The sequence below is a fragment of the Crocuta crocuta genome, unplaced genomic scaffold (assembly GCF_008692635.1).
Source record: "Crocuta crocuta isolate KB4526 unplaced genomic scaffold, BGI_CrCroc_1.0 scaffold92, whole genome shotgun sequence".
In the NCBI taxonomy this organism is placed as follows: Eukaryota; Metazoa; Chordata; class Mammalia; order Carnivora; family Hyaenidae; genus Crocuta; species Crocuta crocuta.
The window spans coordinates 1,984,710-2,012,324 of NW_027528804.1; the positions used below are offsets into that span (position 1 = coordinate 1,984,710).

General features: G+C 36.0%; 1 protein-coding gene across 6 annotated transcripts in view; it reads left to right on the top strand.

Annotated features, from left to right (window-relative positions):
- Positions 1 to 27,615, top strand: part of BANK1 (B cell scaffold protein with ankyrin repeats 1) — a 266,852-nt gene that overhangs the window by 84,594 nt on the left and 154,643 nt on the right. For all 6 annotated transcript variants that reach the window (XM_077755742.1, XM_077755740.1, XM_077755744.1 and 3 more), the window contains exon 6: positions 19,459 to 19,655. In XM_077755742.1, coding sequence (XP_077611868.1) covers positions 19,459 to 19,655 — 197 coding nt within the window. The remainder of the gene's footprint in view (positions 1 to 19,458; positions 19,656 to 27,615) is intronic.

A 27,615-nucleotide genomic window follows, 5' to 3' on the forward strand; every position in this document is an offset into this window, starting at 1 on the left:
TTAGATATGCAGTTACCAGGCATGGAGGGGTATAGTTTTCTGTAGGCATAGGCCCCTTCTCTGCCCTAAAACCCCACATTGATGGTGATGAGGAGAAAAATGGTGACACCCCAGCCTCTCCTCCCCAGACTGAGTGTCCCAAACCACTCTGTTGAGGCTGTTCTCATAGTGCCACACGGGTGTGAGCGGGCTGGTTTGTCCAACTCCACAGTCTGCTCTGCCTCCTCAGTGCGCGGCAGGGATCCAAACCCCCAATGTCTTAAAGGATCCTGCCCTGCGTGCCACAGGCCACTCCACCCAGCCAACAAACAACCTCTGGCTGGCAGTAGCCTTCAGAGTCTTTTGTCCTTAGAGTGGCTATCTGCCTTCTTCCCGGCGTACTCAAGGCAGGGGATGGCTCTCTTTGACTGAGTCTCTTAGCTGGCTGCCAAATCCGGGGCTGCCTCTGCTCTTCCACAGGGGTACACACAGGGCAGTCGGCCCCAGTCCAAAGAAAAACCTGCAGTAAAAAATTGGTTGTTTCTCCGTTTTCCCATTCCCTGGACTGTGATTTTTCTCTTGTCCAAATACAGTCCTATACTTTCTCTCTGCCTCTCTTTCTCTTCCTTTTGTCTCTCCACTGAAGGGGATCCCTTCCTTCCATTCCTATGCTGCCTGTTTATCTCTCCCAGCGTGAAGTCATGCACCTAAGTCATGCCAAGTTGTCACGGTGGACCTCTGGAGATGTATCCATCACTCTGTAGCCTGGATTCCTGTAATTCCAAGTCGTCTGGCCTCAATACTGCTGTTTGAGGGATGAAGGAGCTTTGGGTCCCCTTCCTTCTCCACCATGTTGACTCCTGCGCCTGCACCATATTTTTATGGTGTTGAAGTTAAATCCATGATAAGATTTGAGAGGCCTTTTTATGTAAAGTGAAATTAATTGAACAAGAGACTTTGGGAAAGAACTGTTAGGCTGTTAAGAACTTCCATAGAAACACTTCCAGAGATGCAGTGAGAGGTAAATTTAGCAAGTAATCAGGAATTATTCCAGATGTCTATCCCTGAGGGCAATTCTGCAATTATTTGCTGAAATTTTTTATTTATTTAAAATTTATTAATTATTACTCTATATTTTAGCTGAAATAAATTGGAGATTAGGACACTGTGGAAGATAGTCATAAGGAGTTTATAGAGTACACTTGGTATTGACTTGCCCTAATGGTGAGCCATGAAATTACACACAGATACCTATGGTTCTTTGAAAGTATGGCCATAATGTTGTATTAATCAAAACTGTTATATTGTTGCTCCATCCTCTTTTCTTTTCAAGCTGATTTTAGTAAATTCTGGATTTAGTTCCCTGTCACTTCATTTATAATAAGTAAAATGCTATTCTGTGCCATTATGCCATGGTTGTTTTCACTCCTGTCTGCCAGTCTGACAGGTGTGAAATGATATCTTTAATTAATATTGTTATTATTAATATAGCTGTACATTTTTTCTTCTGTTTATAATTTTATTTTTCTCCAGTGAATTTCCATTAAATAGACTTCATGTGTTCCTATTGGCACTTATCTTTTTCTTATTGAATTTGGGATTATTTTTCTTTTTCAATATGTATATGCTGGATAGTAACTATTTGCCAGTTTTATACATTGCAAATATCCACTTAATTTGTTCCTTGTTTTTTAGTTTATATAGTATTGTATGTAGGCATCTATCATTAAGTTCATTATAAAACTTGATATCTATTAGAGCTGATCTCCACCTCATTCTTAAGATTAACTTTGCTCTTCTTCTTCATTTATTTATCCTTTGATATTTAGGATCAGCTTGTCAAATTCCATTAAGTACCCTAATAAAATTGAAGTAAAATAATAGATTAATTTGATTAAAATTGCCACTTTTATCATACTTAACTCTTTCTAACCAGAAAACATTATAATTTATTTACTTGGGTTTTTTAAATCATATCTTTCAAAAAATTATGTTTTTATAAATTCTTGAAACCTTTTATAAGATTTATTTCTGATTATTTTATGGTTAACATCAAAACTATTACATTAAAATTATGATTTTTAATTATTTTTGGCTGTTCCTTTCCTTGATACCTAAAGTATTGAGCCATGTACCTTATAATGTATCTTATAATGTATACATATGTTCTATATGGAAAGAGGAGCTTTCACAAATGAGGAATTACTGTTCTTACTCCCTGAAATGAAAGTAAGAACAGATAGAATCAATGTTATGGATATTTTTACAAAAAGTTTTTAATTAGCTGTCTTCCCAAAATATGAATTTTGCAAAACATGAAGTTGTATGGACCTTTTTAGTTTTCTTTTTAAAATGCTTTTGAGTATAGTTGACACACAGTGTTACATTAGTGTCAGGTATACAACATAATAATTCAACAAGTTTCTACATTATGCTGTGTTCATCACAAGTGTAGCTACCCTCTGTCTGGATACATTGCTATTACAATATCATTGACTATATTCCTTATGCTTTGCCTTATTCATTCCATAACTGGAAGCCTGTATGTATTTTCATTTTAAACCACTTGAAAAGAAAATCAGAATCAATGAAATAATCAATGTAAAAGGAAAATAAATGATCAAGAGTATTCCTTATCTGGGATAGGTAGTAATAGGTGGTAGAAAAAAATATAGTCATGTAAACTCACTTTACATTTACAAACACATCACCATTCAGAAAATTCACTAAATTAGGGAAAGATTTACATATAACATGCTGTCAAAACTTGTAGTGATTGAGTAAATTGGAGATTTAGTATGTAAATTGACCATAAAATTACAGATTTTCCCATTTCATTTTCTTGATAACTCAACCTACGGGTATAGATTTTTGTATCTCCTACCAATGACATTTTTTAGAATACTCTCAAGTTAATTTCATGAACTAATGGTACAGTTTGTATCAAGTAGTAATAAAATAAATAACCACTTTGAGTTCTTTAAAATGTCTTTCACTTGAATAACCAAAAAAAAAAAAAAAAGGAGAGAGCGAGAGAGAGAGCTATTCCTTTAGCACTATACTACTGTTATTCATTTTTACAGTATTTCTTCAAAGATTCTATACTTCTCCAGATGTAAAGTTTGAAAAGTTATGCTTATAAGCATCATAACTGTGATTGGAGGAAGTGAAAAAATTTTTTAAGAAAGAAAGAAAGGATGGAAGGAAGGAAGCAAGCAAGCAAGAAAAAAAAAATTAAGGTTTATAGAAGGGCCAAAATTTGGCCTTCCGGCACTTGAATTATCCCCAGACATGAAGCACCTCTGGCCTTGAGTCCATAGAGAGCATAGGTAAGAAAGAACAGTGTGTCCTGCAGAGTCAAAGAAACGTCCTGGCCTCAGGATGTACCCTAACACTGTGAAGATAAGCAATGTGAAGTCTTGAGTCCAGCATCAATTTATGAATGGTCAGCCCTTCACATTTCAACAGCATTCATAATTCTTTCTCATTATGCCTATTACCATTACCATAACAACACGTATTCTGTGATCATTGAGAAATCTGTGATTATAAATGATAAAGTTAAGCCTGAAAATGCAATATTGTCTCCTAGTCAAAAGAACTTTGATCTATAAGAATCTATGAAACAATCTTATGCATTCATTTATATTATAAGTGTAAACATAGTGCCAGATACTCTCGTAGGTGCTCCTAGGTGGACATTATAGAAAAGTCTCTCTTCATGAAACTCCTAATGAGAGCAACAGTATAGCAATTCAATAACCACAACAAAATAAAATATTGCTTCAAACAGTAATTCTGTTTATGAGAAAAATAAAGTGAGAGGGTAGAGAGTTGAGAAGTGATGAGATGCCATGCAAAGATTATAATATGGTTTAGTATCATCTAATTGACATGTTAAAAATTAGTATTTTGCGGGGTGCTTAGGTGGCTCAGTTGGTTAAGTGTCCACCTTCAGCTCAGATCATTATCTCACGGTTCATGAGTTCGAACCCTGCATCAGGCTGTGCGCTGACAGCTCAGAGCCTAGAGCCTGCTTCAGATTCTCTGTCTCCCTCTTTCTCTGCCCCTCCCCTGCTCATGCTATATCTTTCTCTTTCTTAAAAATAAATAAAAACATCTTAAAAATTATATTTTGCTACTATGCAAAGAACAGATTATAGGTGTGTAAGAATGGCAACAGGGAGGCTGGATAGGAGGCCATTCTGGTAGTCTTGGGGGAGATGTGATGATGACTATCATCTGGTGATGGCAGTGGAAGTAATGACACATGCTCTTACTTGGTAGATATTTTCAGGTAAAGATGGTGGGACTTGCTGGCAGATGACCAAAAGCCCAGCTACAGGGTCATCATGGTATCCACAGCCATAGCCCAGAGGAGACCATTCAGTAGAGAGGGTAGTTCAGAGCAAAGGTCGAGTCCTGGGCAATGCAATATTTGGAGGTCTGGAAGTGGAATTTCCATAAAAGGAGATGGAGAAGGAGCCCTTGTTGAAGTAGGAGTGTAATGTCTTGAGATCAAATAAAGAAAATGTTTCTGAGAAGACGAGTGATCAACCACATCCTCTCCTACCACAGAGAGTAGGAGTGGGAAAATGCCGCATGATAATTTATATTTTACAAAGTCATTCATCAATGCCAAACAGTCCCCCAGTGGACCTAGGTATTGCCCAAATCTTTGCATCAAAAGGATCACTTGGCCTATCAATTTCTCCTGAAAGTCTGTATCAATAGATAGTGTTTGTAGAGCAAATACTGGGAAGATAAGAAGTATAGTTTTAACTCCCCAAGACCCCCCAAATTCTGCAAAAACATCTAAAAGTAATTGGAAATGCAGACTGATTCAGATAATGCAAACTGTTAACAAGTGAAAGAAAGCACTACCGAGAAGAAACAGAGAAGAGAATTATGTAAAGTTTCAACTAACTGCCTCTCAGGTTGTAGTAGACTTGATTTTAATTGTTATATACCCTTCCCCCATTTGAAGCATCTCTAAAGTTGAAGGTTGTGTTGAGATATATCCAAATGGGGATAAGGAATGACTAGACGACTACAGGGCAAATATGAACTAGGCAGTGTAATATAAAGGGACAGGATAACAGATAATTTTAAAAAAAGTTAACATTATCAGGCTCAGAATTGAAGAATCTACAAGAGCAGAGTTAATAGCACATGATAAAGAACAGGTGAGGCTTGAAGACTGAAGCAGTAGGCTGCACTGTCTCCAACTACTTTCATAGCATTCCAGTCCCGAGAACTGGTTCCTGGGTTGCCTCATTCTGGAAGCCAGAAAGGTGAGCTGGAAAGACAAAAGTTATACCCTTATGGGGGTGCCTGGGTGGCTCAGTCGGTTAAGTGTCCAACTTTGGCTCAGGTCATGATCTTACGGTTCGTGGGTTCGAGCCCCACATCGGACTCTGTGCTGACAGCCAGCTCAGAACCTGGAGTCTGTTTCAGATTCTGTGTCTCCCTCTTTCTCTGACCCTTCCCTGTTCTCTCTCTCAGAAATAAATAAAACATTAAAAAAAAGTTATACCCTTATGGAAGACATTGGTGACAATAATGGAAATCTGGGAATAAGCATGACCTCTACCCATGATATCTGATTGACTAAAAGAAATTAAATCCTCTGTGCTTATTACCCACACAATCTGAATGGAGATTACCTCTGTAAGAATATAGGGTGTGGTGGTTGGTGTATTTCTACCAATGCTTATTTCTCAGGTTGCTGTGAGATTGTATATTTTTCTAGGAAATAAATAAAGATAAATATATTTTACCCTTGACAACAAGAAATAAAATATGTAAGCATAACAAAAGAGGGCATCTAGGGAATCTCTTTGAGAAACTTTGAATAGAATGAAGAAAATGTCTGCCCCAGACATTCTTTGTATAGCTTTCTGTGAGGTTCACCTCAGTTTTCCTGGCTACCCACAGGAAATTTTTTTACTTGAATGAAGCCCCCACTCTTGCATTTAGCATTTTGCTTAAATCTTAGTGGACATCAGAATTACTTGAAAGGTTCGTTAAAAGTCAGATTGCTGGGCTTCACTTAGAATTTCTGATACAGTAGATGTGGGATGAGCCCAAGAATTTTACATTTCTCACAAATTCGTAGATGATGCTGATGCCACTGGTTTATGAGTTACCAATGAAAATCACTGAGTAAATACATAAATAAAATTGGCATGAATAAAATTAAAATCAAGAGATCGGGTTTATTTTTAGTTTATCACTCCATGTCCCAGGATTTAAAGTGTGGTTGCAGAATGAAGTAATTTTAGAGTACTTATATAAAAAATTTATTTTTGTCTGTATCATTAAAAAACACCCTCATGAATTCTTAGAAGTTTAATGGACTCAGCTTTGTACTCTTTGTACTCTGCATATATTCAGAGGCCCCCAAGGACAAAGGAAGAGAAAACATCACAAAAATAAGTGCCATTATAATACTGCGTATGTTCTGCTAATAAGAGCTAACACTTGCATTTTGCATACTCTCTGTGAAGAACAGCTCTAAGCACTTGATTACTTTATCTCATTTAATTCCTCCCAAGAATCCTGAAGAAAGTACCATTTTTCATCTCTACTTTAGAGATGAGACATTGTATCACTTGCCCAAATAGTGGCAGAGCTGAGGCTTGGATCCAGACCATGCAGCTGAGGGAGGTCACGGTATTAACTGCTCGACAACTACAGCCCTATGCGCTGTAATGAACTGTAGCTCCAGGGAGTCATCGGAGCCCAGAGAAAGAAGGGCAGTCAGAGAAAGCTTCCCAGGGAGATGATCTTAAATTTAGAGGAAAGGTTATGAATCATTTTTGCTAAATTATTTAAAATTACTTTTTTAATGTATAATTTATAGAAGCAAATTTGAAATTACCTTGATGCTCTGTATGTTGTTTTTTGCAATCTTAGAAATATGATGATTTTTGTTTTATAGTGCATGATTTCCTTCCAGTCACCCACTTGGCCTCCATGGGCGAATATTATGCTTTAGGAGGGGGGTCTGTTTTTGTTGTTCATAGATTTATTCCCAGTGCCTATAAGAGTTTCTAGCACTCAATATATATTCACTATGTTAGTTAATTTGTTAATGGCGAACAAGTTAAGTACAGAATAACATCAATAAGACCTTGGTCAAGAATACTTACAGACTAGTAGAGCTCCGAAAGTAAAGGAACTCTTCTTTGTAGGATAATAAGACAGCTACTTATAATGTCATTATTTTGTCTTTTCTATTCTTTTCTACCTCTGAACTGTGGCATCTGCCATGAGTAGAATGAAAAGCAAAATGGCATATGAGCTTTATGAATATGCTGCTTGAATTCTCTGTGCTCAAATAACCAAGACATATGTTCATATTCTCTGAGCCCACACAGAAATATAGGGTTTTCAGGTCCAAAAGTAATAAGTTGAAGTCTATAAGTTTATCATAGGGTTAGAGAAGAAATATAAATATACTGTCCATTAGTAATTGATAACAGGAAAGAGGCCCTGTAATATCCATTTTATTAATAAATATGCATGCATGGGTTAGCCTTAATTATACATACACACAATGGAAATGATGTTTTTTTAAATTATAAATTGAATACATCATTGTTTAAGGAACTTCCTCTTACTTTTGCATCTGTTGTGTAATAGTGATTCTCAAACCCAGAGTTTCTGTCCTCTGAAATTCTTGACAGGTCTAGAACCGCCCCCCCAACACTACTCTACTGACCTCCCCCCAGATATCTCCTTTTGCTTCTGAAAGGAACTCATCTACTCTTTGGATTCTACCATTACCAAATAGTTACAGAAGATCTTTGTAGTGTCACTGCAGGTGTAAAGACTCATTGTATTATTCTAAGAAGGATAGGAAGTCAGTGACAAAGAAGAACTTGTTTTCATGTCTTGTTTCTGTAGCTAACCACCACAGTCATTTTCCGCACTGAATTAGGATGTTCCAGAGAAACAGAACCAAAAGGATGTATTCAGAGAGGCAGAGAGACAGAGGGAAGTTTATTTTAAGGAACTGGCTCACATGATTGTGGAGCTGATCATTCTGAAATGTGCAGGTCAGGCCTGAGGTTGGAAATTCCAGCAGAAGCTGATTTTGCAGGCTTGAGTCAAAAGGCAGTCTGGAGACCAAATTTCTTCCTCTTTGGGGATCTTCCATCTTTTCCCCTAGGGCTTTCAGCTGATTGGATGAGACCCGCTCACATGATTGAGGGTAATCTACTTTACTCAGTGCCTACTGATTTAAATGTTAATCACATTGACAATATATTGTCATAGTTACATTTAGACTTGTGTTTGACCAAACAGTTGAGCACCATAACCAAGCCAAGGACGCATAAAAACAATAGTCACACTTACCAACATCCTGTTGTTTAGAGGTCACCACTCTAAACAACTGTAATTTACCTATACATCTTTGGGGATTCCTAGCAATCAGTCTGAAGAATGCTGGTCAATAGATTTGTTAAGTAACTGTAACTTGGTAGAGAGAAAAGTCTCCTAAAATATCTTATTCTAGTTAATAGACTGAAGATGTGTTGATTGTGCAGTTAAGAGATATAATCTGAATTTATGCATATAATATAAACCCTTGATCAAGGCAAAACAAATATTGCTTAGAATGTTAAGATATATTGAATTATAGAGCTATTACTACTTTCTTGTTTCATGATGTGCCTTTTGGGTTAACATCTCCTGTTTAATGTAGGTAAACTAAATTATCCCTAAAGAAATTCATGTCCTAATTCCCAGATCTTTGATTATGTTACTTTTTATGGCAGAAAGGATTTTGCCTTATTTCAGAATATTTCCTCTTCCACAAGCCAAGTTTTCTTTGGTGACTTGGGAGCTAAGTTTATAACCAATATGCTCTACTCAAGACACATATGTCTAATTTGATTTACTGCTTTATAATTTATTGTGGTAGCTATCCCATCAACACCCACACCTATACTTCTCCATGGCCATTGTTAATCACCTTCGTAATGAATTTCTCTTTCTCTTACCTTGTAACTTTGTAGCCATTAACCTGAATGTTATCTTAAATCGACCTCTTTCTTTCAGAGCCAGCGGACTCAAACATCAAGTCCTATTAATTTTTCTTTTGAAGTGTCTGACATTTCTGGCCTTCCTTGTCCATTCCTGTCTGCCTCCATTCTAATTCAGACCATCAGTTATTTCTTCTTGCTCCTGAAAAAAATCTTCTAACAGGCTTTTCTAATATGTTTCATTTTGCACCCTACACTTAGATGCTCCTCTAAACATTCTTATATTCCAATTTTATCCTGACCCTACATTACATATGATGGTTCCCAAAGGTGCCTTAAGCCCTAACCAGTCCCTTTATTGCCCCAGTACTGCCCAGATTTTCCTCTTTGCTTTAGTTCATTTTTATTGTCAAAATTACTTAACATTTGTAAAGAATAAATCAGTTGCTCAAGACCATAAGAAGTCCTCAAAACTGCTGAATACTCCTTCCTAGTGATATCAAGCATCCTTGCCTGATATGTTGGTTTACTGCTTAGTGGTGCATATCTTTTGAATTTCCACATAAGACCCATGCCAAGGCCACTGGATAGCTTTCTACATGTAAGTCATGGCCTCATGGGAGAGTGGCCAGCTCTCTTATCTCAACTTAGCCCATCTAGGTTCCATGCTTATGCTGTTCTAGGTTTCCTGACTCTTTTAGGTTCTTTCCTGACTTCTTTCTAGATTCTTGTTTTGGTTTTTTGTTTGTTTTCCTTTTTTACTGTCAAGATTCGGTAGAGATAAAGTTACTAATTTTCAAAAGTCATTTTTATAAATTTTTTTAATGTTTTATTTATTTCTGAGAGAGAGAGAGAGAGAGACAGCATGAGCAAGGGAGGGTCAGAGAGAAAGGGAGACACAGAATCTGAAACAGGCTCCAGGCTCTGAGCTAGCTGTCAGCACAGAGCCAGATGCTGGGCTCGAACCCACGAACAGTGACATCATGACCTGGACTGAAGTCAGACGCCCAACTGGCTGAGCCACCCAGGCGCCCCACCTCAAAAGTCATTTTTAAATGAACACAGAGGAACAGAATATAGTCACGCATCTATAGAAATAAAGTTTCTAGAGATTTCTTATTCTATTTACTTTTTAGATTATATATATATAGAAAGGCACCATTTTAAACAGAGTTTAGCCACAGATTGGCTGGATTGGTTGAACATGGTGCTGCCCCACTCCTTTATTACCTATCGCTATCTGATAGTGAGGAATGGATAATAAACCTATTAAAATGCAGTGAGATTTAATTTTAATTGATTCCATGCTAAGAACTGCTAATAAGGACACAACATCCTCTCTTGCTTCCTAACATCACCTCCAGGCATGGAGTCCAAGCTCCCAGACTGCTTAGTGTGACCTCATGGATGGCTTCAAACTTGCTTGTATATAGGCTTATTTCTTCCTGCCCATCCCTGGCCCACTGCCCTGGATAAGAAGGTATTTTACAGTGTGTCCCCAGATACTCCTTTGCCAGGATCAGACAGTCTTGCATCAGCCTGTCACTTAAATGTTCTGCTCCTCTGCTAACATTCATTTTAACACTAAGTGCCTGAAATTCCTACTCTTCAGCTCCATTCATTAGCTATCATATTTCCTTCCCTTCTTCCTTCCTCCTCCTTTCCTCCCTCCTCCTCTTATTACTACTGCTGCTCATTTCATGGCAGACTCTGTTTTTTAGGGTATTCAGTGAGCAATGAACTCTTTCCGGATTCAAGGTTATATGCTCCATTCATTTCTTATGCTTCTTGTCACATCATCATTCAATGTTTTGCATGCCAGAACATGAGTCTTTCAGAACTCTGTTTTTAGAGCTCTACAAAACCCCCAAGTCTTATGCATTTAGTTACAACAAAATATACAGATTTCACCAAAATTAAAAAGATGTATAATCACTCAAAGGAATTTATAATACCTGAGAACAACAGAATAAGGGTTCACTTTCGTCCTAGTTTTTCCTATTGTTTTGCCTAAGCCTGAAAAGTAGGAAAATCAACAACACACAGTCAAGGCCCTAGAATTGTTCTTTCTACCTCCAGGGTGGTTACCAATGTGGGCTCTAACCATGCTCGGTTTGGATTTTAACTTTGTAAGCCCTTTGTTTAACAGAGACAGCCAGGGTGAATGCCTCAGAAATCATGGGCTATGATGTTCACAGCTTCCTCCTCTAGCCCCACGCCTTTCCTGGCTTCACCGTGAGGAGCAGTGCACAGGATTGAATCCTGTGAACTCAGAGCCTCCTTAACTACGTGGAAGAGAAAAGAAGGCACCATGCTTTTGAAAATGCCTGGCCTTGATGGGAAACAAATTCTGAACTCTCTCTCTAAAAGGTCAAAGAGACCTTTAGATTTCACTTAACTGTAGTTGATTGTCACTCTTCACAGTAGTTATGTGCTATAAAGTCACTGAATATAGAATACTGAGCCATCGGTCTATAAATACAGGGATAGCTTCCTGCAAACCTGTGGTCCCATTTTCATCAACCCATCAATACATTATCTTGTTTTATGCATGTTTCTGTTTAAAAACACAGCACTTAATATATATTTTTGATTAGTTAACACTGAACTCACCAACAATATCATTATAATTCATGACTGAACTAAGCTCGTTGACACAGTTTTTTTTTTTAATAGTTTATTGTCAAGTTGGTTTCCATATAACACCCAGTGCTCATCCCAACAAGTGCCCTCCTCCATGCCCATCAGCCCCCGACACACTTTTTTCTTCATAAAGTGCATCACATCCTTCTTGTGCTTCGGAGCACCAGACACCACCTCTGTCCTATGCCAGGCAGCCACTTTAGACACCTAAATCACCACCACCACCAGCAACAAACCCATAAAAATGGGAAATATGTGGCCCTACATAGACTATAAAGACGACATTTGTTTAAAATATAAGAGTTGAATTAAGAAGGCAGAGTGTTGCCTTGTTTGACCTCAGTTGGCAACATTCATGTTGGGTGACTCAAATTTTTCACTGCTCTGTACATGTCTACAGATGACCACAAATGGGCCACATGTTTTGATGTGGGGGTACAAATAAATCCTTATGAGTAGGAAAATTTGCAAATATGGAATTCCCGAATAATGAGGATCAACTGTACCTGTTTGTATGAAAGAATATGTTGGACCTAGGTTTAATAGTGATTAGACATTATTATCCTCATTTAAAGGCGGAGGAAATTGAGACACAGAAATTTCAAGTAACTTGTCCAGGTTACACCATTAGTAAATGCTAGAGGTGGGATTCCAGCCCAAACATCTGGTTCCAAAGCCCTAATGTTTAAGCACTAACTGCCACAGTATTGCCTTGCATATAAATATTAAGTTTTAGAATTTTAAGATCTATAATAATAAAAGGTGTTATTTTGAACTTTATACATTAAGATGAAACAAGGATTTATTTGAATATAATGTTGATTAGGAATTTAAGCATTTTAACTAAAACATTTGTGAAAAAACAAAAGAAGCAGAAAAAGAAGATCTTACATGAAGTTTCTTGAGACAGTTAACAAGGGACATAAAAATGGATACAACTTTTGATATTTTCTCTTAAATATTTAAGAGACCATCTTAGTGACAAGAATGCAATGGAAATAATTAATGAGGTGAATACATAATTTGAGGTTAATACTAAAGTGTGTACCTGCGCACTGGCCACTCTTATTTTATATAATTCAAAAGATAATAACAAAACTGCAAAGGGATCTGATGGACCATTATTTCCCTTGTGCATTCATTTTACAATGTCAAGGCTTTAGAAATATAATAACCTTGGCAGTATTTTTTTGTTGCTTGAAACTGTCAATAAGATTGTACGTCTACTATTTCAACAGAGTGTGAAGAATGGCACCTCACATGTTGCATGCATGTTTCTCCTGTCACAGAGCAATCAGATTCCTATACCCAGCAATGCTCCACTTTACAGCTCACACAGAAATACTAATATTTTATAATCAAACCAAATCCTATGATGGAAGGAATGAAAATTATTACCTTTCTTCAACTTTCACAAATGTCATCCCTCCTTAAATTGGCATCTAATTAACATCCAGGGAAAATTACCCTGAAACCATCTGTGACGTGGCCTCTAACCCAGAAGAAACTCAGAAGTCCCCAGTTCTCTAATTTTTTAAATGAAGAAACAGAGATCCAGGGAGAGGAAAGAACTTTCTTAAGCATTTTAGATTTCGTGGCTGAGCTGGCATTAGAAGGCAGACCTCCTGACTTTTTATCTTCTCTTTGTTGTGTGTTCATTGTTTTGTCCTAAAGTGACCACCTGGTCATTCTACTTTGAGTGAATAAATATTTATGATTCCAGACAGTGATTTATGAGAACAAATGGATTACATGGTCATGCACTTCCAATTTGTGTAGTCATCTTTTAAATTTTTAAAGCTTTTATTCTAACCTTGGGTATATTCCCGTTCTATTATTCTGATGAGCTACGTTAATCTTTTGAAAGCTTTGGTTTGATTACTTTAATATAATTATTGGCCATCTTTTATAGGGATTACCTTGAACTGTCAGAAATGGCTCATCACAAATAAATATTCAATGTCTTTACTATTTGCCAACTCATCTATTTATTTTTATTCGCAAAATGGGTGAAATTGAATTTTCCTTGAAAAATACCCCCAAGCCATTTAATTCTGCTCTTCTGAAATTACCATTCAACAGTCATGGTTGAAACAACTGAAACCTGAAAATTTATTTTGTCCAAAAAAAAGTCAAAATCAAATTGACTGAATTGTGGCTTCTTATTTACACCTTGATAATAAAAACAGATGCAATGAATCTTAATTCAATTAAAATTTCCATGAAATGAACCAGAGATACACTGCAGATTAAGCAAACTTTAAAAGGCCTTTTATAACTTCTTAAGGAATCCATTATTTTAATCCAATAAGTAAGATTATAAACTGTTTATGAAATAAATGCTGTAAGTTTAAGAAAATCGCTAAATGGTGTATGAGCTAAGATTAATAGGACTTCTGCTTCTCATTACCGCGTGCAACATCACAAGAGTGTTTTCCTCCCATTTTAACAACCACAAGCAAGATGATTTTCAAAATCAGTTTCTGTTTTCTAATCCACCAGAAAGTGAATGAGAAAAGAAATCTAAAAAAACTAAATTCAGAAAGGGACAAGTCCTTCACAAGAAAGAAGAAGTTCATGACTTCTTTCATCCCTTACAGAGCAATAAGAACTCAGTATTGATGAGGAGTAAAGAGAAACCAGCTGAACATTTAGCAAACTTTTAATTGCTGGGTTTAAGCTAGTGTGATGGACAAAAATCCCAAGAGCTCCAATTATAGAGTGTGTCTGCATCACCAACCACCTCTCTTTCATAGGCTGTTATAACTGCACAAAACTAGTATACCAATGGCTGGAGGGCAGGAACACTGAGAGAGATCCTTGAAACACATTCTGAGTCTTCCCTGAAGACCTGCTAGTAGCTGCTGAAGAGTGAAAAGGGGACAGATTTGTGGAGAGAAATTCCACCAAAGCTTTTACCATATGGAAAGAAAGAGAGTTCTAACTACAGAGAGGCATAAAAGCTAGAAGAACTCTCTCCAAGCTACTAAGGAGTCTTCCTTAACTGAGTATGCCACAAAGGCCCCATAAAATCTGAAATACTCCGATGTGAAGAAGTCTGGAGGCAGGACTGAAGAGAAGAAAGAATTATATGGTGACCCAAAAGCTGACAGCCAGTCTATGCAGCAGCTGAGATTTCTTGAATCTCACCAGGGCTCAGATCCTAAGCTGTGCTGAAGAAAGTTATGATCCTGCCCTCAAAATATTTGAGGCCAGTTGTTAATTGAAGCTAAGTAAAGACACAAAATTGACCAAGCTTAGATTGTCTGCAGATAAATTTGACTTAGTTCCCAAGTACAGTTGTCTGATTGAAGAAATGGTGTGCCTTGTTCTGGGGATAAAGGGATTTATTTCAGTTCTTTAATACAATGATCAGCATACAATAACGAATTACAAGAATTATGAAGAAGGAATAGGTGACCCTTGGTCAAGAAAAGAGACAGTGATTAGAAGCAGACAGAAATGTTTCAGATATTGAAATTATCAGATGGAACATTAAATTAGGTATGATAAATATGTTACAGAATGTATTGTCAAAATTGGGCAACATGAGTAAAAAAAGAGAGCAATTTTATCAGAGAAATGAAAATTATAATAAAAAAGGAAATCCTAGAAATATATAATATCTGAAAAATTTTTAAATTTTTAAAAAAATTAGCTTAATTGTAGAAAAAACAAAACAAAGTGAATCAGTAAATTTTAAGAGAGTCAGAATAAATTATTCAAACTGAAAAAGAGATGAAAAATCCAGGCTAAAAGCCTTTAAAAGAACAAGCTCAGTTCATCTATATATTAATTTGACTCAGTTCTGATCTGGCTATATAGGATATTAAATAATCTAATACATGTATAATTGTATTTCTTAAGTAAAGGTGACAGAGAATGAGGCAAAAAAATATTTGAAGAAATAATTGGCAAGAATGATCCAAAACTGATGAATGACATCAATCCACAGATTCAATAAACCTTGTCACCGTCCCACTCCCGAAGCAGGATAAATACCAAAATGTTGCAGCACCTGGGTGGTTCAGTAGGTTATGCATCTGACTTCAGCTCAGTTCACGATCTCATGGTTCATGGGTTCGTGCCCTGCGTCAGGGTCTGTGCTGACAGTTCATAGCCCAAAGCCTGCTTCAGATTCTGTGTCTCCTTGTCTCTCTGAACCTTTCTGGCTTGTGCTCTCTCTCTCCCTCTCTCTCAAAAAATAAACATTAAAAAAATTGTTTTATTTTATTTTTTGGAAGAGTAAATTTTTAGTTAAAAATGTTTTTTAACCAGTTGCTCAATGTATTTTTATCCAATGCAATTGAAAGAATAATTTTTGTGCCTAAATTTTTATACAAGGTCATCTTAGAGTATGCTTAATTTATTTGAGCTTCGGAAAAATTTTTACCCCAGAAATTTTAAGGAAAAGACCAACTCTCTTAGGGCTTTACAGTACATATCTCCAACATCTTTTGGATGGACATGAACCAAGAGAAAGCTCCCCAGTTCTTCTATAATCTACTTTGTACAGTGTTACATGAAACACAGTTTCATTTGAATTTCAATACAAAAACACTTCCACAGAGAACTAAATATTTCATTATTTTAAATAATCTAGGATTGTTCCTCTTCATTAGTTCAGCTAATTAAGGAAAGGGAAAATATGTAGACTACTTTTTTTAAAATATAATTTATTGTCAAATTGGCTGACGTACAGTGTGTAAAATGTGCTCTTGGTTTTGGAGGTAGATTCCCGTGGTTCATCGCTTACATACAACGCCCAGTGCTCATCCCAACAAGTGTCCTCCTCAATACCATCACCCATTTTCCCCTCTCCCCCACTCCCTCATCAACCCTCAGTTTGTTCTCTGTCTTTAAGAGTCTCTTATAGTTTGCCTCCCTCCCTTTCTGTTTGTAACTATTTTTTAAAAAAATTATTTTAAAAGAATAAATACAAAAATGTCATACATATACATACCATAGTTAAACTGCTGAAAAATAAAGATAAAATCTTAAAAGTAGCTGAAGGAAGAAGGGGGAGAGGGTGGGGAGTTTGTGCTGGAGAAAGCACATTCCATACAGGAAAACAATTGTAAGAATGATCTCTGACTTCTCATCAGAAGTGGAGGCCAGAAGACAGTGCAATACACAAGTGTCTATGACTCCACTTCTAGGAAATCCAAGAAGAAATAAAATTTATCTATGTTGATAAAAATCAGAAAGTAGTTGCTTCCGAGGTGGAGAATTGGCTAGAAAGAAACAAGGAGAAAATTTTCTGGAACAAGGAACAAGGAGGAAAGGTGAAAATTTGCTGTGGTAATAGAAGCCTTCTTTAGCTTATTTTGGGTGGTGGTTATACGGGTGTATAGGACTGTCAAAATTCATCAAACTCATCAGTGCAACTTTAAATTATACTTTTATGAAAAAAAAAAATAAGCTCTCGAAACACAGGCTGCCTTAAGAAGTAAAGAGCACTCTGCCCTTAGTGGTATGAAAGCAATGCCCAGATCATCTCTTATGGATTCTAGGAATACAGTTCTATTATTGGGTAGGAAACTAGAAACATACCCTCTAAGGCTGTATCATGTCTATAATTTCAAACAGCTTTCTAGTAGATTCATGGATTTTAAGCTACCACTAAAAATGAAGTAAAGAATTGGAAAATAAGGAAGCCAACCTTCAAACCTCTAGTATCCTTTAGTATCATCACTATAATCTTAAATCCGCCATTTCCATTTGTGCATCAGAAAACATGGTTCAGTACAGCGGTTAGGAAAGGTACCCTGAAAACCCATGACCACTTGTCACAGTACCTCTTCCTCTTTATGATGTACCAGAGAGTTTCTTAATGAAGTTTGTTGTTGTTTTTTAATATTATATTACCTTAAACTTAAGGGATTTACTGACGGGGTTGGGACGTTAAAAGGTGATTGTATTCCTACAATGATTAAACAATTATTTAATGAAAATAACATTTTAGGGGCACCTGGATGGTTTAGTCAGTTAAATGTCTGACTTCAGCTCGGGTCATGATCTCACAGTTTGTGAGCCAAGCCTGGCCTCCGGCTCTGTGTGGACAGCTCAGAGACTGGAGCCACCTTCTGATTCTGTGTCTCCCTCTCTCTCTCTGTCTCTCTGTCTCTGTCTCTCTCTCTCTTTCTCTCTCTCCCTCCACCACTCACTCTCTGTCTCTCTCTCCTTCAAAAATAAATAAGCATTAAAAATTTTTTTAAAAAGAAAGAAAGTAACCTTTTAAGCTGCGTTGGCAATGATGTAAAAGTTCACCAGAATAGTAATGTGTAGGAATAACGCATAAAGCATTGATTGGCAGGTGATGATGTTTTTTGTTCATTGTATGAAGTGGCAGTGAGAGAGATGACCCAGGGCATGTAAAAATCTGACGTTATCATGTAAATATTTTTTTCATTAATTTTGCCCCCGGTTAATTGTAGCAGAAAATCATATTTTACAATAACTTTTAATGAAAATAAATAAAAAATTATATCTTAATACCTTTTTAAGAAAGTATTTCGAAATACTTTCATTTCAAAAGTACTACTTTTCATTTCGAAAATGGTACCTACCTTAGACAGTTTCAGCTTTCACGAGCTCATCTTCATAAAATATTTGGTAAATTTCAACCCACTACACGTGATATAACAAGGAACCAGCACACTTACCAGTGAAATATAACCACAGATTTACATATAGCCATTTAGTTCTAACACATTTTCAAGGGTAAAATATTTCCTTATAGTAAGTTCTTAATGTATCCTGGAAGTTTTTGTTTTGTTTTGTTTTGTGTTAAAACATGCAAACCAACAAACTATTCTGACACCCCAGTGAAATGAACCGAGACACCCCCGTGAATTGAAAACTCAAAGTCTAATTCTGCTCTCTTTTCCTTATGTTTCCCTTTAGTTTATGATATAGCAAAGAGGTAAATGAGGCCAGCTCCAGTTTTCCAAAAACACTATTGAAGAGAATTGACTTTTGCTTTGACACCTTTTTCTCTTGCCATAAGTCCTCACATAGCTTGCTTCCAATAATGCCACAGCTATTAAAGCAAGCTGGTATGTAATTGCTATAGCACGTTTTTTCTAGCTAGTTGTGAAAATAATGACTAATAACAAAACCATCACTCATCTGTGTGTGTGTTTTGTCACTGAGATAGTGGTTCACATTCACCACTTTATAGTGAGGCATAATTAATATTTTTAATTGATAGCTAATAACTAATTATGAAATTCAAATTCCAAAACATTGATGTAAAAGCTGTAAAATCCTGATGGAAATTTCCATACTGAAGATGTTCATAAAAGTGCTCACCTGTATTTTCTGTTGCAGTTCCATTTTGAAATAAAAATTTCATGTAGGAATCTAATATAACCCCTCCAGGAATTATGTGTCCATTTCAACTTCAGAAGGAAGCAAACCAGGAGTGACAGTAGAAAACACAGAAAGGTTTTATAGATGAACCTATTTAATATTGTTATTTAGTATTTACCTAATGACAAAGTAATTCAAAAGAAGTTATTACAATGTGATATTTTTTTTGTTTTGTTTCATATTTAAGAGGTTGGTGTGCCTTTCCAAATTAAACTTACCCCACAAGTAAGAGTGAGGCATTAATGCTAATGAGAATATTAGTTTATATTTATTGTAATATGAGAAATAGAAAGGAGGAGATGCTACATTGTTAAAGCCACTGATGGTTTCTTATATGCAAAATCATACTAAATGTCTGTTCTGCTTTGTGAGAATTACTTTTAGGAGTAGATTGTTTTTGACTTTTTCTTATGGAATTCCAACTTTGATAAAAAAAACATATTAATCCTCTTACCTCTTATGCTTACAGACACTCATTTCAAAAAACTTCCAACTCTTCTCCACTGTGCAGCAAAATTTGGTTTAAAGAACTTAGCTATTCATTTGCTTCAGTGTTCAGGAGCAACCCAGGCATCTAAGATGAAAAATTTGGAGGGTTCAGATCCAGCACATATCGCTGAAAGACATGGTCACAGAGAGCTCAAGAAAATCTTCGAAGACTTCTCAGTAAGTTTTTTTTTCCATTTTACCTCTAGAATGCTCTTTATAAAATAAGTGTGTGTGTGTGTGTGTGTGTGTGTGTAGCCCTTTTATAAAGCTTGTCTTTCTGGTTTCTATACAGCCTGTTCCATTTTGGAGACTAGATGGTGAGAAGGAAATGAAACCCTGTTGCCTTTTTTCCTTCATTTGAGAGTCTAAGTAAGACACTTTTAGGCACATGAAATTAGATGAATAATTAATAGGTTAAAAGAATGCATTTTAAAAGTCATTCAAAAAGTCTACTCAATAAAAAGTTAACTCATGTTACCTAAATGTGTTTCTCATATGTGCTTCCTTTTCTCTCTCTGTTAAGTCCCTCATCCTTATTATGTAGGTCGAAGCCCCAAATTTCAGAAGGATATTAGTCTAGATTTAGCCAGAATACAACCAAGGGAAGACTTTGAAGGAGGGGATACTATCTTAGTACATGGAACACATTTCGTGTTTTCATAATCAGCTTTAGAAGAGCAATTATTTTCTCTTGTAACAAGAGAAATGTTACGTACATTTTGCTTGGGACAGTGAATTATGCTTCTGATGGCTTTTTGGAAAATATAAGACAATAATTGTCTTGGTGAATATGTCAAAATTTGTCTTTGGACTCTCAGAAGATAAATAACTTTATTGCCAATGAACAGTTAATAAAGAACATTGAAATGCAATGAGTAACTTCTGGTCTTTTTAGCATTCATTTTGATTCTTAGATTAAGTCAATGTAATACTGGACTTCCATAAAATAATCATGTTTGTAGATTACAGAGAGTAAAATGACAACCAATCTAACTTTTTCCCACTTTTAAGAAATAACAAAATAGTTATCAGAATAGCGTGGATATCACTCACAATGAATTACAATAGGATATATTTCGCTTGTATTTGAAAAAATACAGAAACAGAAATAAATACATAAAGTTTTGTAACAAAATTTTTTAAAGTATTTATTTTTATTCCATGTCCTTCAAATTATGAATAAGAATTATTTTTATTCCTGAAAATATTTTAGATAGTGATTCTCACATATCTGATGAGTGCATTCACTTTACTAATTATCCACTCTATATAGTCATTGACCAGTGCATCACAGTATCTGTCTCAGGTAAGTCAATGAATCAATTCAACTTTGCGTAATTGCCTACAGTATGGTTGTGTAGTACATCTTGGTTGCCTGTCTCAATTCTCTACAACCTTATTCTCAAATTTTTAACCACTGGTGGACTTAAGTTAAAATTTCCTGTGAAAGGGGTACCTGGGTGACTCAGTCAGTTAAGCATCCAACTCTTATTTAATCTCAGGTCATGATCTCACAGTCATGTGATTGAGTCCCATATCAGGCTCTGTCTGCTTAAGATGCTCTCCCTCTACCCCTCCCTTGCTTATGATCCTGCATTCTTTGTCTCCGTCTCTCTCTCAAAAAAAAAAAAAAAAAAAAAAAAAAAAAAAAGAGAGCCTGGAAACTCTTTAGCATCGAGGGTTACTTTCTAAGATAAACCCTGATTTTTTTTCAAAGTGTGAGCCTTCTACTTCTCATTCTCCAGTGAAGACTCAGCTTTTAACAGATGCAGTCTCATGCAAACTGCACGTGTCCCATAAATAACGTGATACTAGATCATAATAACAGTAGATATGAATGTAAGTTCAAAGGTAGGATGTGATGGAGATGGGAAATAATATTCTTTTTCTCTCACATCTCATGGATATTTATATCTCTGCTCTTGCAAGTAGTAGCGCTGATACAAGTTGATGGCATTATGGTATTATTATCTATAATAATACTGAAAACATGAAAGGAGTTTAGGTGTTAATTAGATAACATTCTCAACACATGAGAGCTGTTCATTCATAATGAAGAGATTCTGTTCATAGATAAGCATTGATAGTAGTCATTGCCTTTAGGTGACTGTTCACTCTTTGATAATGGCTGCATTCTAATTTGAAGTTAAACTTGATAACTTTGCTATGAAACTTGTTAAGTGATCTTACATATTTTGTTTCTTTGTGAGCTGTTACATTTTGTCAGAATGTCCATAGCAGACATTGCCATTATAAGTAGGATAGATCAATTACTTGGTGAGTGTTCTGATGTCAGTAAGGACGTGACTATAAGTGTTGCAAGGGACAGCAGTTTTCTAAGGGCGTATTATGGTTATGGATGATTAGGTACAATGATTTTTCAAGCTACCAAAGACCTTTTTATGAATGTGCGGTTAAGGAAATGGGAACATATCTATTAGGTTGTGAGACACATAAGAAAGTGTGTTTCCTGTTGATTTATTTTTCTGATGATTCTTCTAATTTTCAGTTTTACTTAAAACAAATCCAAATGTCTCATCTCCTTAGTTAAAGTATGCCTGATAAACACATGTTGAAATTTTACATTCAAATTAGGGTAGCTAAGACTTTTAAGAGTATCTAACTGATAGAGAAAAAAATATACAGTCTCATTAGGCTGCTACAGTACTTTATTGTTTCATTAATAATATTTATATAGCTTTAATGTTATAATCACATTCTGATAAATCTAAGATTGTCAGGTACATGTTCAAACTTTCCATTAATTGTTGTTTCAGAATGGTTGAAAGAAGTTGATATCCTTTCAGGTTTGAGGTTCACAATCCAGTGAACCATACTTCTGCACAGAGAAATGAACTTTTTTTTAAATTCAAACATATTTTGCCCCTAACTAATTGACTGATATATTCAATTCTTCTTAATCTCCCATCAGTGACACACTGTTAATTTTAAGATTTCAGAAAGAATTACAACACACTATGTTTGGCCATCTCTGAATAAAATGGGTAGAAGGAAAAAGCCAATTGTGATTTTTTAAAACACAGGGGAAAAAAGAGAGAGAACCATTCTCAAGCATTCACAAACAAAATACTGTCCATATCTTAATATAAACAATTTTAAGAATAACAAAAAGAAAACAGAGAAGAAGGTTCAAATCGTATCTCTTACATTTCTTCATGACATTTTTCCTTTGAGAAGTTAATAATTTATACACAGTCTATAAGCAGAATCTCTTTGTTGTGAATGGGTAGGTTTCATGTTTTGAGGATGTTATCTAGTTAACACCTACATTTCTTTTCATGTTTTCAGGACTGTTATAAAAAATAATACTATATATTTCTAAAATCCATAAGGTCTTTCAAATAAATTACTCTATTTTCACTTTCTGCCAACATCTCTTCAGAAAATTACTATGAAAGGTGGATGAACCAAGAGAATAAGAGTTGGTATTTAAATCTACAGTCGAGCATGAGCCACGATATACTTAAAGTTCTAGAGGAGATCCCAGACTATTTCAAATAAGAAATAGTGATATTGACAATTAACTCAGTCCTCTGAAAAGTTGTCTTTTAACTAAAAAATACCCCCAAAATTGAAAATAATCTGAAACTTTGGCCACGGATTAAGACATACTCTCTGATTCAACAAAAAGTTGTTGACTTTCTCTCTCAGTCTTAGTATTGCTCACTTGGTGCTTATATACTATTTGTTCTTTAGTAGATTGTTCATTTAATTTAGTATATATGAGTATATACTAACTCAGTCTAAATACCAGCATACCCTGCTTTCCAAGATAGTTTTTTTTTTTTTTTTTCTTATAAGCCTAGAAGCTGATAGTGGGTAATGGGCTCCCTTCCCCTCCCACTGTTAGGGGCACTGGAGGTGCTCAGCATGTATTTACTCAACGATGGCTCAGAAGGTAAGTGTCAACTTTAAGGGCTTGTTTGATCTCACTTATCTGATAATAGCCTTAACTAGGTCCCAGGATGTAAATAAAATCATTGGTCATATGCTCACTATATTCAGGATTTCTTTTAAGTTTGGTTTTAGAGAATTCTAAATTATCCCAACTGCTGCCTTCAGTATATATTTGTAATAGGCCAGCCTACAATACATTTTAGAATTCTGGCCTTTGTTCAATATTGATGTTCTGTTAGAACTAAAGAACCTGGAACATGTCGCATAACTGCACTTGACTGCATGCATTACAAATTCATTCCTCAATTATGCTTTTGGAGCTACTTAGCAACCTCTTTCTAAAATCCAATTAAATGCACCATAGTGACTATTACAAAATTTTACCCTTCTGTAAGTCTGCAAACCCAGTTTTAATACCCTAACTCTGTAGCTCTAAACATCCTGTTAAACTCCCTGAACTCTCCTCACTTGGTTGCCAAATTTTCCATTTTTCTCTACACATAGGGCCTCAGGATTCAGCCAGCTCTGGATTTGAATTCTGATTTCATCAAATACCAAGTCTGCATCCTTGGACACTCTCTTTGCTTTCTCTCAGCTTCAGTTTCTTTACCTGCAAATGGAAACTTCCTTACAGGGTATTTTTAGAACTTCATGAAATAAATATGAAAGTATTAAATATATAGCAGATCTACAATAAATGATATTTTATTCACCTTATTTACTTCAATTTATTGTTGTTTATAGCAGCTTTAATTCTCCACATCAGTCATTCCCTCTTTTTTTTTTTTTTTTTTCATNCTGACTCTTCCCTGAACAAACATATTCAAATAAACACATGCACACATGTGTGCATGCACACCCAGGCACACACACACTTATAAAAGCTCTGCTTTCTCTTCAGTCTGTTTTTCAATATCAGAGTTAAGTGAAATAAATATCTCTTCACTTCACTCTGAAGCTGCTTCATCATATGCCATCATATGCCATGAGTAATCTGCCATAGATCTGATCCATTGAATTCCTCCTGAAGGATTCCTCCTTCAGCTCAAGCTTTGGCATGGGTCTCTATGACCATGCCATCTTCCTAAATGTCCACTGACTCCTTGTGAGTTTCTTCTCTTACCCCATCAGCTAAAGTTCTACCTACATAAGCTTTTCCTAGATAATAACTAAGTTATTGTCTTTAACCTGGGTCTTTCTCCTGACTTAAGACTCCAGTGAAAACTTACAAGTACCATTATCTTTGATGTATTTACTTCAGACACTGGCAGTCTCCAGTATCTTAACAGGGGCCACACCCATACTTATGGTGGCTAATAGAGAAGAATTGCCAAGACTCATATTTTCCCAACAAAATTTCAATTTGTTTACTTTTGTAGACTTTCATCCTGAAAGCATAATGTCATTGTGTTTATTTCATAAGGCCTACTCTCTAAAGCTATGGTGTCAATACTGATTGCTCTAATTAACATGTGTGATTAATTTTGCACTCACTGAAATTGCATTTCCTTTTGACCAGCAGGCATGTTAGTGACATCTCTAGACTAGTGTTTTCTGTACAAGCTAATTGGTTTTAAAGAAGCCAGAGAAAAAACAAAAGAACTCAAGTTTAGAAGGTTTCTGAGAAATTAGAAGACAAATGATTATAAAAACACAGGGTTGTAAGGGACTTTAAAGACTACTAAGCCACCATATGTAGGCTTTGAATTTCAGTCATTCTTGATGCCTGATGATAAAAAAAAAGGTGCTTGATGTACTTCACTGTAGACAGGGTATATACTTTTCTACTGGGGTTGTAGTGTGGTTTCTTTCTATGTTATACAAAGCCTTCTTCAAGGTCAGATTACATATGAGAAAAGTACAGAACTATATATATTTTTTAAAAAGAATATTCATCAAATATCATAGCTCTGAGCCAAGCAATATGATTTCTTCACTCCTCTTTATGTAGCAACACCTCCCTTGTGATGTATGTGGATATGAGAAATTAAAGATTATGTCTGACTTATTTTGCCTCCAAAAATATAACATAACAGGCAAATAGATGGTACCAGTTGAAGGCTAAGTCTTGGATTTGTTTTAAATAAATTAATCATCTTTCACTTGAGCCAGGAAATCAATAGACCCTGTAATTTTAGTTTGGCAAATCATTTCATTGATTGATTAACAAATATTTATTGAGTACCAATTAGGTATCAAGCATTGTTCTAAACACTGGGAATCCAAAATAGACCAAAACTCCTGTAATCATGGAATTTAAACTTTAATGGGAAAAAAGACAGACTATAACCAGTAAATAATAAGAACATATAACATGTCAGATGGACAGTAGTGTTTAAGAGCAAGGTGAAACAGGATGTGTTGGGTGTTTTGTGGGTAGAGTTTGGGGCGGCAATTTTGAAATGAGTTATTGGAGAAGTCCTCATGGAAAAGGCAGCCTTTTGGTGACAACTTGAAACCTATGGAAGTCATGCAGGTATCTGGAGGGGAAGTGTTGCAATAAGAGAAAACCAGGACAGCAAATGCCAAGACCCAGAGATGCATGTGCCCAGCATGTCCATAAAAGGCCAAGTTGGCCAATGTTACTGAAGAGAGTAAATGAGATGGAAAGAGAATAGTAATATGGTCAGAAAGGTCACAAAGGCCCGTATCTGTAGAGTGGTATAGGCAAAGGTGAGGATTTTGAGGAATGAGAGCCATTACAGAGTTCTGAAGAGAGGTGTGACATGTTCTGATTCAACTCTCTAGCTGCTGTTTTGACAACAGCCTGTACAGGACAAGAGCAGGACAGAGAAGAACAGCTTGGAGACCATCCTAGTAATAGAGGATAGATGACAAAATGACAGCAGTTTAGACTATAATAACTGTAGCAGAGACTGCCAAAAGTGGTCAGATATGAAATATTCCAGGATTTCACAGGAAAGCCAACAGATTTACTGATTATTTGGCAACAAGATATAAAAGAAGTGGGTAGTTACTGATGTCTCCAAGGATTCTGATAGAAGGAATGAATTGCTTGCTATGTACTGAGATGAGGAAGATAGTGTGAAGTCCTGGGGAAGATCAGCAGTTTGGTTTGGAGGTGATGCAGATGCAGCCTCCAGCTGGGATGGGTGTCTTGAAGAGAACGTGAGCTGCAGGGGTAAAAATTAGAGCGGTTTAATCTGTCAGACATTAATGTCCACTCACATTGACAAATCTTAAACTCAAATCCTCTGTTTGAGCCTGTGGCTGATACTTCAGCCTAAACAAGCACATTTCTCCCTTTATTAGTGTTTAATTTGCTTTTCTCAGTACTGCCGCGTCCACTTACTCAAATCTGGCTCTCACTAAAATATCAGTAAGCCAATTAATCCATTTCCTTAATGAGAACTCTCTATTACAAGAATGGGCTACTGCATAGATTTATATTGAATCAATCAATCTTGCATTTGGTGGGGAGAATGCCAATTATCCAAGCAATCTGGTTCATTATCGCCATTTTGGACCGCGTTGCTGAACAAACCTGCAGCTCGATTACAACTGCACTATGGGAGTGGGGAGGGCTTGGAGTTGATTATTTGTTGAACCTATTATGTGTTGGGTTGGGCTAAAGGCTTTACCCACATTTCCCTGTTCCATCTTCTCCACTGGTCTCTGAGGGATGGCTGCTTATTTTCCACTTTCGGAAATGGAGGCTCATAAGTTGGAGAGGTAGGGAAATTTGGAGCCAGAATCTTCATCAGATGGCTTCCAAAAGAGATGGCTAGCCATAAAAATTAAAACTTTAGGGCCTCACTATATGAATTCTATAATGATTAGAATGATTCTTCCCAATTTTAGCCTGGACTATAAAAGTGGAAGAGAAAGGTGATGGATTTTGTAGCAGCACAAAAGGAGTCATAAGTGATCTAGATTTTAATAATACTCACCGAGTGAGTCAGTTCCTCATCTCCAGTCTCTGTATGTGCTCTTTCCTTTGCATTCCGAAGATTATATCCATATAACGCTTCTAAATTGAATGTCAACCTCATCATTACATCATTACATTGCTATCATTATAATCACTCCCACATATTTATTGAGCACTTATTCTGTATCTGATATAACAGGATTGTTAGAGGAGGGAAGGAGAACAGAGAAAACTGTGTTTTTACTTTTCTCTGAAATCTACTTTCTTAAATTTCAGAATAATGTAAGGTCAAATTATGTTTATGAAAGGTATTTGTCATTGTTTGTC